Source organism: Plectropomus leopardus, chromosome 22, assembly GCF_008729295.1.
Source record: "Plectropomus leopardus isolate mb chromosome 22, YSFRI_Pleo_2.0, whole genome shotgun sequence".
Lineage (NCBI taxonomy): Eukaryota > Metazoa > Chordata > Actinopteri > Perciformes > Serranidae > Plectropomus > Plectropomus leopardus.
In genome coordinates, this window is record NC_056484.1 from 3,169,461 (window position 1) to 3,182,449 (window position 12,989).

Below are 12,989 nucleotides of genomic sequence, written 5' to 3' on the forward strand. Positions count from 1 at the left end.
TATGCTTATCTTCGTCATCATCCTCCACCTCATACCCCCCCCCCCGGCACACTCCCTATCCTTCCCTCCTTATTCCCTCCCCACTCTTCGGGGTGGGGGGGGGGGGGGGGGGGGGGGGGGGGGGGGGGCCTCCATCCACCTCATCTCCTCCATCCTCACCCTCCTCCCTCCCTTTCCCTCCTCTCTTCGTCATCTCCTCCTCCACCTTATACCCTGCACACCCTACATCCTCATCTCCTCCTCCCTCCCCTTATCGCCTACATCCTCACCCTCTTCTCCCTTGTTCAATCAATAACCCCGCCTCTATCAGTTGCCATATATTATTATATATTTTACACCAAACATGATGAATCAGCCTCTTCACCAGCTTCCTGTGTAACACTATAGCTACAACACACACACACACACACACACACACACACACACACACATACTGCAGTCTTTTCAATGTGAAAGCAGGGAATTGCAATTTGAGACGTTGCTTAAAGAGATCAGTGTGTCCGGTGTGATAGATATAGAACTGAATCCCACTCCTAACACACACAGTGCACAAATACACACACGCACGCACACACGCACAACACACACACACACACACACACACGCACACACACACACACACACACACACACACACACACACACACACACACACACACACACACACACACACAGAAAAGCACCTGACTCAACAGTTTCGCCTTCAGTCACATCTCTGAATCTGAATGAGGTGTGTGTGTTTTTGTGTGTGTGTGTGTGTGTGTGTGTGTGTGTGTGTGTGTGTATGTGTGTGCGTGCGCGCGTGCGCGTGTGTGTTAGGAGTGTGTGTTTGTCATTAACGTGCCTGTGTACTCTTCTTCTATGGTGCCTCCTCACAAAGATAATGGCAAACATTACAGCAGGAAATGATGTCATTTTCATTTTTCTCTTCACGTCGTTTGGGAGAGGAGCCGAAGTGTCGCCACATGAATTCATGCATGAGTGTGTGTGTGTATGTGTGTGTGTGTGTGTGTGTGTGTGCGTGCGTGTGTGTGTTTTTACATATTTGTGTGAGCCTGTTTATGTGTGTTTATGTGTCGTGGTCGTCCAGGGCAACACTGACGGCTTGGTTGTCAGTCAGGATTACTGTGACAACAAGCGTTACCTTGGCAGCAGCGACTGTTGGCAAACTGCGGGATGTCACGTCTTGTATTCATATGTGTGTGTGTGTGTTGTGTGTGTGTGTGTGTGTGTGTGTGTGTGTGTGTGTTAATATCTGGGTTTCATGGGGCTATTATGCAGAAGTGTGTGTGTGTGTGTGTGTGTGTGTGTGTGTGTGTGTGTGTGACAGACTCGTCCTCTCGTCTAATAGATTCTCTCTTTATCTCGTCCCTCTCAGGCTTTCTCCATTATTCTCTCTCTCTCTCTTTCTCTCTGCCTCGCTTGCCCTCTGTTTATTATTCTCCGTTCTTCCCTCCATTTCTCGCCTCCTCCCTCCTCCCCTCTCCTCCCTCTATCGTCATCTTTCCCCACCTCCTTTCGTTTTGTTTCTTCTTCTCAACGCCTGTTGTTCACCTCTCTCTCTTCCTACTTCTCATTCTTTACCTTGTTCATTTTTCCCTTTCCTTTCTCCTCCTTCTTTATTTCACCTTTATTTCCTCCTCCCTTTCCTTTCTCCTCCTTCTTTATTTCACCTTTATTTCCTCCTCCCTTTCCTTTCTCCTCCTTCTTTATTTCACCTTTATTTCCTCCTCCCTTTCCTTTCTCCTCCCTCAGCTTTCCTACTTTCTTGAACGTCTTTCATCTGCTTTTTCTTTCCCTTTCAAATTCTCTTTTCTTTTGCCTCCCTTTTCCACTTTTTCTTTTCTTCTTCCACTTTCCTTCTCTTCCCTCAGTCACCTTTGTCATCTTCCTCTTCTCCTCCAGCTCCCCCTCTCCTCTTTACCTTTTTTCACCCATTGTTTTACATGATTGTGCACCCCTTCCTCCTTTTTCTCCTCCTCCTGTACCTCAGCCTTTTCTTCTCTTCCTCTTGTCCCCTCTTCCCCCAGTTTTTCTTGCATCCTTTCTTTCTTTGCATCCTCAACTCTCACCTGTCCTCCTGCATCTTTCCTCTCTTCCTTACATTTTCCTCTCCCTCTTTAACTCTCTCCTCTTGCTCCTGCTCCTCCTTGCTCCCACCCTCTCTTGTTCAAATCTTCTTTAACCTTTCCTCTTCCTCTCTTTTCTATTTCTCCCTCTCATCTTCCTCTCTCTTTCTTTTCTACCCCCCCCCCTTTCCTTCTGGTCCACCCATCTTTTTTTCTCCTTTACCTCTATTCTTCCTCTTTATCTTCCTCCTCCAGTGCACCTCCTCTGTTTTGAATATATTTAGTGCTTTGTGGCACCTCTTGATATTTTTATCCTCTTCCTCCTGCTCCCATCCTTCACTATTTGTTCCTTTTTTCCTCCTCATCTCCTCTTCTCTCACTTTTTCCTCTCCTCCCCTCTGACTCCACCTGTACTCTCCTCTCCTCCTCTCCCTCCTTTCATCTCTTCCTCCACAAACACCTCCTGAAAAATGCACGAGCGCGATAAAGAAAAGTTTTCAGAGGGATTATTTCTCTGAGTTTTAATTTGCTTCCTGTTTCTGTCAGGTGACTGACAGACGGACGTAACAAAGCTCTGATAGGAAAACATTCAGCGCAGCTTAAAGAAATCAGGAGGAAACAGAACACGTCCTCGTGTTTATTTCGGATTATCTCGCTCTCTGAAGCTCCTTTTTTCATACCGAACAAGAAAATCTGAAGAAGTTCAAAAGTCTTTCTGTAGAAACTTCTGCGTGCAGACAGGCGACCTGTCGGCGCCGACTTCACAGGATTATCCTTTAACCCTCTGAACTCTGATTCCACCTTAAATTTCTCCTTTGATAGCTCCGAGAGGTTCAAAGAGGGAAACAGATTCCTGCTTTACTCGACAGCAGCACATATTCTGTATGGATTTATTCCAGGAGTGGAGTCAGGGGGCACGGGAGCTCTGACCCGAGCCAGAGAGCAGACGATTTAAAGCCAGATGTGAGAATATGATGGATTTTATTATGGGTCACTTCACGGGTCGTTTAATGCAACAGCAATTCTGCTTAAGTGGACATTTCATTTAATGACATCATTTGGATTCAGGGCCAAATGTGGAGCAAATTGGGGTTCGCCAATGTAATGATATATAATGTGAGACTGTGGCTGCTGCCTTCAACGTCCCTGGTTGTGCTAGACCCTCGTGGGAAATGTTGCATATCGGTGCGCGGGACTGATTTATGGCAAAATATGACTTCTTAATGGATCTGAACCTTCTGAGTGGATACAAGAACAGACCCAGTGTGAAATATTCCTGATCTAAAGAGGCTTTCCTCCCACAGTAAAACAGCATCACTCGATGCAGCAACCGACCGAACAGGTCTTATGACTCCTTTGCATCAGCAGCAAAGAAAGTTGTGCTTTTAAGAGCTAACTAAGCTAAGCTAGCTTTATTTGTTTAGCACATTTCATACAACAGGGCAATTCAAAGTGCTTTACAGAGCAATACGATATAAAAGCATAATAAAAGATACAGATTTACAGTAAAAGTGTAAAGACATAAGATATAAAGGTGAAAAATTAATGACTAAATGATTAAAACAATTGTAAAAGAAAAATCGCCTTTAAAAATAGCATAAGTGCTGACAAGAGGTGTAAAGATAAAATGATTATTTAAACTGATTTAAAATCAGTTTGCAGTCATATTTGGGTGGAGTGCGCAGTTTAAAACAGGAACATTTTTAGATTCGACTCAGAAGCGGTCAGAGTTGGGGCTTGTCTGACATCATCTGGGAGGTTAATCCAGGTGTGCCCAAAAAAAATCAGGCCCGACCCTACGTGCAACCACACAGTTTTTGTCCAAGCCCGACCTATGGCAGCAGTTATGGGCCCAATTAAACAAATTTCTCACCCAAACATCTGAATCATTCAAGTTTGTTGCCAAAAACTAAATTTTCTTCTTTTTGATTCTACATTTGAACACATGATGAAGTTTTATTTACCTTTCCAAACAGTCATTTTACTCAATTTGATCCCAATCCTGATTCAGGTTTCGACAAAGGTCTCCCTAACCTTAAAGGAACTGTTTATTTAAAAACAATATAAACTGTATGAGGTGCTCACCTCCTGACGCTCTCACTGGTCCTAGAAATTGCTTTGTATTGAAAGTCGGTAAAGGGATACTTCGCTGATTTTTAACCTGCTGTGGATCGTAACGATGTGGGTAATATCTGTAAATAAACAGAGTTAAACTGCCCTCCGTCTTGCCAGTGCTTAGCTTTCCCTGCTCGTCCCGCAGCTCAAATCTGCCAGATGTCACATTTCGCTGGCTGTAGGGCTGTTGCTCGAAATACAGATTATACATCTGCATTTTTGTCCGTCTGCCGCCACAAACACAGTCACTCCCCTCTCTGTTGTTTTCTCTCAAACTCTGATCAAACCGCAAAACTAAGCAGTGCCAATCAATATACACCAAATTTCTGTGATTGAGTTGCTCATTTCTAGCCTTAAAACTTTCCTTAAAGATATTTTAGTGCCCTATTTGGCTGTAATATCAGACGTTTTGTAACTAGTCACCATGTTGTCTCCTATGTTAAAACAGCCCAGCTCACATTATGACGTCCACCAACAGGAGCGTTCATTGGCGTTGTGCTTCTGGTAGTCGTACAGCCCTTTTTCTCTGGTCATGTAGCACCAATTTCAAAAATATTCATGTCTTCCTATTGCAGAGACAGCCCAGTGTTATAAAAAAGACCATCTTCCAGCAGTTAAACACTTTTTTAAGGAGAGTGGACTGCCTGCAAAATCAAATCATATCAGTGCAAACAGGCTTTGACGGCGGGCAAACGAAAAAAGTCCAAAAAACTTTAAGGAAATTTCTGGGTAGCATCATCCAAGAGTCTTGAATCAGTTCATGGACTCATGGAGATCTAAACACAGCTATTTTCTATAACCTTTTTCTTTGCTTGGCAAAAGTTTAATGACAATATTTCTTTGAAATAGAAGACTTTTTAATGTAAACAACAGTTTTTCCTTAACCAAACCAAGTCCCTATTGTTCCTAAATCAAACCTTAACCTTTGTCTTGTTGCGTCACGAAATATTCGACAATGACTGGCAGTTTTTTAAGGCAAAGATGAATTTAGTCTACTTGCAGATTGTGGCGTCTGATCAGAAAAGACTTGTGTGTTTCCGGAGGGCAGAACAATGCGTCCTTTAATGTGGAGGACTTGGATTCAAAATATGTCTGAGCCTGACGCAGCTAAAAAGAGAGGGAACAGCACTGGCAGCGGCAGCATGTTGCCGAAAAGAGCAATAGTCTGTCATTCATCCTGCACGTTACAGTTCACTTTCTCCATCTGCCTCAGAACAATAAAGTTTCTAAAGCGATGGTGACAAGAAAGAGAAGAGAGGAGGAGAGAAGGTGGCAGAAAAAAGTTTACATTAGAGGAAAATGAAAAGAAGAGACGAAGACAAGATGAGGAGGGTTTGTGGCGATATAGAACCTCATTAGACTGAAAGTCATTTTGACTCGGTCTCAGTTTCTTGGAACCAAATGGACCCACGAGGACCTCTGATTTACAGTGAAACTGTAGCTTTTAAAAAATAACACAATCTCCCTCTCACAAATGAGAAGTGAATTCATAAGCAATAAAAGTGCAGCACGCTCGCTCATTTCAAATCGTCCATGGGGGTGTTTTAAAAAGAGCGATGGGGTTTTTTCACCGCAGCGTTTCCTGTTCTGCTCTGACCAGTTACTTACCGTGAATAATGCCTGCAAACTGTACAGAGATGCTGCTGTGTAATCAACATAACTAAGTTCACTGTGTTTTTAGGTTTTATGTGATGCACACCAAAGATATGATGATGACCATTTTTCATCTCATACATTTTTCAAAGTTTTTGGACTTTATTTGTGCAACTTTACATCATTTACCATCATTCTGTAGTTGCTGCTTGTTTTAATTCAGTCACACCAGATTATTTGCATTTAAACCTGAGCAAACTGGTTACATTTCATTTAAAAACAATGAGAAAAAAAACTTTAAACTTTTTTAACTTTTCAATTTCTAATTCTAAATATAGTTTTCTGGACATTTTCACCCTTATCTATTTGATATTTCTTGTCAACTTTTACTAACTTCTTGCAATTTCTGGGACATTTCTCGCTAAGTTGCTAATAGCCTTTATACCCACGTTTTTGAAAGAAATAAAACCGGTGTCTATGCTATGTAGAGTTTGACTGGCTGATGGAAACTTTACCGCGTACTTTTGCAGCCTAAATTTAAGGAAGCAAACCTAACCCCTAAACCCTTTATGAATTAAATGAACATAATTCAAACAATGTTTATCAAAAACTTGAAAGAAAAAAAACACTCTGTGTTTTCTAATTTTGTGACTTTTGAAGAAATATTTTTTCATCATCATTCCTTGAACCATTTGAAGCTCGTCTAAAAGCCATTTCTCCGTCTTTATCTGACAGTAACAGACTGTTGTTTTTCTTTCAGGTATCTGGCGGTGACTCAGTTCAGTCCGATCCACGCCCGGAAGGCGTTCCCCTGCTTCGACGAGCCCGTCTACAAGGCCACGTTCTCCCTCACCCTCCGCCACGACCCGCAGTACACCTCGCTCTCCAACATGCCCGTGGAGAGCAGCTCGCTGGCGGACGAGGACGGCTGGCTCACCAACCGCTTTTCCCGCACGCCGCGCATGTCCACCTACTACCTGGCTTGGGCCGTCTGTAACTTCACCTACAAGGAGACGCAGACCGACAGCGGCGTGACGGTCAGTCCCAACACACACGTGACAAAATCGAAAAACATTTCCAAAGAGTGTAAACCTCCAGAACATCAACTCAGACTTGATAATGACAGAAACAGTAAATATTGTAAGACAGAAAACTCAAAATATAATTAACACATAATAAAACAATACATTGCTTTGAGATAAAACTCATGGAGATAAAAAATAACAAAACTACAAACGTTCAAGCAAAAGCATTAAAAAGGTTTTTTTCTTATCTCATGATCCCGGCATAATTATATGCGTTTCTTGTGATAAGAAATTTAAATTTACTTCCTAAAACATTTAGCCTGTGATCTTAATGATCTCATTATGTACAAAAAACCAAATGTTGTTGATTCTCTGTGTCTATGATTTCTGCTCTCTTTCTTCTTCTTCTCCTGTTTGTCTCGAGGCTGATTGAGATAACAGACTCTGCGATGAAACCTGTGTGGAAAGAACAGGAAATACAGAAGCTCATTATCTCGACGCATTTAAGGCCCTGATCACCTCTGAGCTTGTTTCATATCATTAAATCCTTTTCTTTGGGGGTTAGAACACCAAATATCTTCAGACAATATTTGACAAAATGAAACCGTGATGGCTTCATATCTAAGATAATCAGAAAAAAGATGTGCGGACCAGGAAGTATCAGGCTTCAAATAACAATTTCCATGTTTATTAGTCATATTTAGTCATTCTCCGACTGTGAAAACACTTAATTTAGAGAACTGTAACATTTTCTAATGAAGAATGAAGAACAGGTAAACATTTCAGTGTGTGTATCCTGGTTTTATATATATAAGTATGATGTATCGTATTCAATCTTTTTTTCGTAATATTTAATAGAATATTTATAATATTTAATATTTTGGTTTCAATTGGTTTTTATGTACAGAAGTCCTGAGAGTCAAGTGAGAAAAAATAAATAATGGTGATCCTTTTTTTAAAAAAAAAAAAACAAAAAAAACAACTTTTTTCTCTTGTGTTTACTTAAAACAGGTTAAAAAAAAAAAGAGGAAAAAAACTTCTCTGGGATAATATTTACAAGTTCCTTAAATGTTTTTTTTTTTATTTTTATCTGTAAAACAAGTGGAACAAGAGTTAAACAAGCTAAAAAAAAAAAAGTTATTTTTTGTTGTAATACAAAAAAAAGCCACAGCTGGCTGAAGTGCACCATTACCCCATGATCTAAATCAGACTAAAAGCATATTTGTCTTTTCTTAAGGTGAATTTTAATTTCTACGTGCACTACGTGCATTTTAATTTCTACGTGCACCCTGTTTTTGGCTAAAAATCTGGTTTAATTGGAGCTAATCTGCTGTCGGAAGAAAAAACGAACGTTTAGTTTTATTAAGAGCGTGGTGAAGAGGTTCTCTTTCACCTCTTTTGGCCGCAACAACAAACACTTTTAAAATTAACTAATTTGAAATTATTAAAAAAAATCCAGACAAAAACAATCACTTGCTGAAAACCTTTTTCCAAACTTTTTACACTAATATAAAAAAAAAGTGTATATATTTTTCACCAGTTTCAATGAAGAAAAAAATAAAGAATTGATGGGAAAAACTTTTTTTTCATTTGGGAAAAACTTTTTTCACCTGTTCCAAAAATTTAAAAAAAGTTCATTCAGCAAAACATTTTTCCACCTTTTTCAGTTATGGGGAAAAAAGAAGAACGAATTGGAACAAAAATATATAAAAATTATGCTGGCAAAACCTTTTTCCAATTGTCCTTAAGTCATAAACACAGGAGAGAAAACTATTTAAATCAGAGTTAAAATTCACCCAATTGTTTTGTCTTACCTCTCAAGGTTTCTGATTGTAGCAGTGGTGTAGGCAGGGATTAATTTTATACTACAAAAACATCAGTTACAAGTTACAAGACCTTTTGGTTTTTAGTTTTGGAACATAGAAAAAACAAATTTCCTTTTTGCACCACAAAATCTCATAATCAGTTACATAAAATAAACTCGTTTGTCGTTAAATAGTCCACACTCAGATGATAATGACGGAGGTCTGCAGAACACAGTTTATCATGTTGATAAAATGACACATTCACGTTGTTATCACATAATTAAACAATGCTGGATTTATCCAAAAAATATCTTAATTAAATATTTATGTGATCAGGAAAAATAGCTTAAAATACTACAAGTGAACACGACTCTCCATGTGTAGATAACAAGTGACTCGAAGTCCCCAAAGTCTGAATCCTGATAACAGTTTTAATGTCTCGGGTTGATATAATGAAGTCAGATAGCAGTATTTGTTATCTCAGGATAACACAGTAATTAAGATGTGAACTCAAGATAACAGTTTGGTGTCTTGAGATTAGAGATAATTAACTTGCCTCTGTGCCGAGGTCGACACGGTTTCATTACTTGCTTTTCTCCCGGCTGATGTGGAACATATGTGCGGACATGCTGGTGGTTTGGAGCAGAGAGTTTTTAGAGTCGGACAGTGTGGGCCAAACCTACATCAACCATGATTGTTTGGATAGAGGTCATTGGAGAAGAGATGCATCAACACAGACCCCAAATTTTGCTGAAATAAAACAGCAGAATCTAAAACCAACTACTAATTGTAAGCATCAAAATAGTCAAATTATTGTTAGGTATGGCACTTTTGGGCATTATTGATCGTATAACTTACAGAGGGCAAAATTATCCTACAGTGCTGATCTGGCAGTGCTGATACAAATTATTCTTGGTGGTAAACCTTTGACATCCCTGCTCTTATTTTTCAAACTGCAGTAAACAGAAACTACATTTTTGCTTTGGATTCCTTGAGTTACACTGCGGATGCTGCTTTTTTTTCCAGCCCACATTTTGGCAAATAATGTCCATTTAAAGCATGCCAATGAATCTATCTGCAGCTCCTCTTGTAGCGTAACCAAAGAAACGCAGACGACTATCACTGGATTACTTTGATACTAGAGAAAATTTAAAAACATTAAGATCCCCAGGCAAGCTCTGCAGTCATAAGAAACACCTTATGTTTTTCGGATGGCTGTCTGTCCCATTTTTGTGAAGACGATATCTCAAGAATGCCATGACGAAATTTCTTCAAATTTAGTACAAACAACCACTTGAACTCAGCAATGAAGTGATTAGACTTTGGTGGTCATAGGTCAAAGGTCAAGCTCACCGTGACCTCGTCCGTCTCATTCTTGTGAACACAATATCCCAAGAACACCTTCTGGAATTTTTACAAAATCGGTGTATGGACGTTTATTAGCGTCACATTACAGATAATGATATCCTCTCAAAGTTATAGCCACCCTGAATTAGTAAATATACGTATCGAATCTATGTGTTAAGACTTGACTGAGTTATGACTCCAAAAATGAGTGTGATTTATGACTAATTGCGGCAATTGGGCGCTAAAGGTTTTAAAGTACTTTAATTGAGACACAGCTGCTGCTGCTGCTGCTTCAACTACTGACCGTGTTGATAAGCTGCCAAATCAGCAGCCAAACCACAATAAATTACTTCCAGTTGTTTTTAGAGCACCTGAATAAACCTGTCCCTTTCACCTCACGCAGCTCCCGCAGTTTGAAAACAAATTAATTATTAATAATTTAGGTTCACAGTCGGCTCCACGTGGGACCTGCGAGAGAGGCTTTTCTACCCATTTTTATTCTTACGCTCCGCATTGTTTATCATGTCTATCATGTCTGAAATGATTCTGATTTGAAAGTCAAACCCATCTACTGCTGGATCCTGCTGATATCCCATCATCCCTTTAACAACCATAACATTTAAAACAGAAATATGCACAAGCACGCGTCCAACGCTCCTATACAAGGACAAACACATGCACGACCTTGTTTCCTCTCCTCTTCTTCTTCCCCTCCTCCGATCATCTCTCTATCAGTGTAATTACAGCTCATCCATCTCGTCTGCCAGAAACTCAAGGACAGCACTCCAACACACACATACACACCTACACGCACACACACACACACACACACACACACACACACACACACACGACACACACACACGGACACACACGGACACACACGTTGCCTGTGCCTCCTTGTTACTGAAAGATAATTTTAGTGAAATGCTGTTTTAATGACAAATCATATCTGGGTCATTTATAACCATCACCAGTCTCCAACTGTAATGCTGTTTTAGTGACAAACCATTTCTGGGTCATTTATAACCACCACCAGTTCCCAACTGTGTGTGTGTGTGTGTGTGTGTGTGTGTGTGTGTGTGTGTGATGATATTAGGGTGGAATCAGTCAGGCTTATGAGTTTCAGTCTTTGTAATGAATACATTAATCTATTTTTTTTTTGTCCTTCTCATTTTTAGTCACCAGAAAAAAAAGTACCACTTCCATTATTCCAGTACAACTACCACACAGTAAAAATACTTTGTTAAGAGTAAAAATGATGCATTAAAAATCCTACTTAACTCAAAATATGCTTTGGAAATAGCATTAGCAGCTAAATTTGATGTTAATAGCCTCAGTTTCACTATTCAGTGCACACGTATGTCAACCTTTCAAAGTAACAGCAAGGTTTTCTCTGCCATCAGCATATATTATGAAACTGCTTTGCATTTTGTTGACTGCAAATTGGATGAAAAGATTTCAAGGGCCGTCTTTTGGTGTGGACAGTTTTTAGCTTGAAACACGTTTGTGAACATAATTAGCTGGACACTTGTGTCGGAGATCCGTTCATGTATGAAAAGTTGACGGATCGGTTTGATTTTCTACAAAGACATCTGGTCGCACACGGCATGATAGATACAGCAAGGCAAGTTGACCGACCATTTGTATATGAATTTTTTTTAATCATGACTCGACCTCAACTGCAAATGAGGTCAGTCCATTGCAATAGATCAAACTGTCAAATTAAGCAGCTCTGACCAAATATAAGTCAAGATTCTGTTACTGCATTGCCTTTTTGTCGCCTCAGATGTTTTCAGAAACATATTTTGGTGCACTGTTTAGTTGTAAAATGAGAGTTTGAGACACGGCCACCGTGTTGAAAACAATCCAGTCGAAATCAAGCACCACCAGCAGCGAGGAGCACCGTTTGAAATTCAGACACATCTTTACTCTTGTTTATCTCCACCATTACTTGGAATCTTTACAGGAAATAAGACGTAACCAGATGTGAGCACCATATTAGCGGTCCGTCATCCTGAATTTGTAATGTCTCACACGTCCGCATGCAGCTGAGTGGACAGTGCTAACCTGCTTTCACCAGGCTGACTGACAGCAGCATTTTACTGAACTTAAGAGTTTTATGTCTGCTCTACGGGAAGAAATCAATAGTGTTTTCATGTAGTGATTAATCGATTTTATTTCCCAGCTCACAGTAGTGAGTGAAGGAAATCTGCTGCTCGTAGACAGACTGGGAGCTGATCAGTCAATTGTATGGTTAAAAAGTTAAAAAAACACATATAAAGCAGGATATTTGTGTGTTTTACAGCTGTTGATGCAGATTACGCCTCACTAAATGCGATGGAAATAGATTTGAAGTAGGGTCAGTGTGGATTCATACATTATATCTGTTCAGTGAGATGGGCGAGTAATGGACGACATTTCTAAAAGTGCCGTCAGTGTTAATTGGCCACACAGAGGCACACAGGAGAGGGTGGTTACTTGACAGATACTTTGCCAAGAACAAAATGCAGAATTACGTATCAGATTTATGGTTGTGTTTAGGGTTCTCATGCTTCTGACTGTTGTAACAGTTTTCAGTATGCACTGGTTAATCTTTAAATATAAATAACATATATACAGTAGACTTGGATGGTTTGTAATATTTCGTATATTCATGAAATTTCACCAGGCTATATGGTATATGACAGAATGCAGCGAATACACTAGCTTTTCAGTCTAATAAATGCACAATAGAAACCCACAAAATGTTAGGTAATGTAATACTCTTAGGCTTATTTTCCTGACTCAACTGAGAAATACAACTGTACACCTTTTGAAATCAACTTTCTCTTGACCATTGAAGGCTGACGAGGTTTAATTACCTTGTTAACTCATCCAGACTTGACAGAGACAAAATAAACTCACCCAAACAGCCTTGGTTACTCATGCTAATAATCTACTTAGTAAGTCCACTGTTCCAACAATCACCAGCTCGGATTTGGTCAAAATTAATTCTGAGTTCATCAAGTTAGATGTAAAAAACATGCTGTTATT

General features: G+C 39.8%; 1 protein-coding gene across 1 annotated transcript in view; it reads left to right on the forward strand.

Moving 5' to 3' along the window:
* Nucleotides 1–12,989, forward strand: part of LOC121961419 (thyrotropin-releasing hormone-degrading ectoenzyme-like) — a 185,468-nt gene that overhangs the window by 20,232 nt on the left and 152,247 nt on the right. The window contains exon 4 of the mRNA XM_042511407.1: nt 6,537–6,813. Coding sequence (XP_042367341.1) covers nt 6,537–6,813 — 277 coding nt within the window. The remainder of the gene's footprint in view (nt 1–6,536; nt 6,814–12,989) is intronic.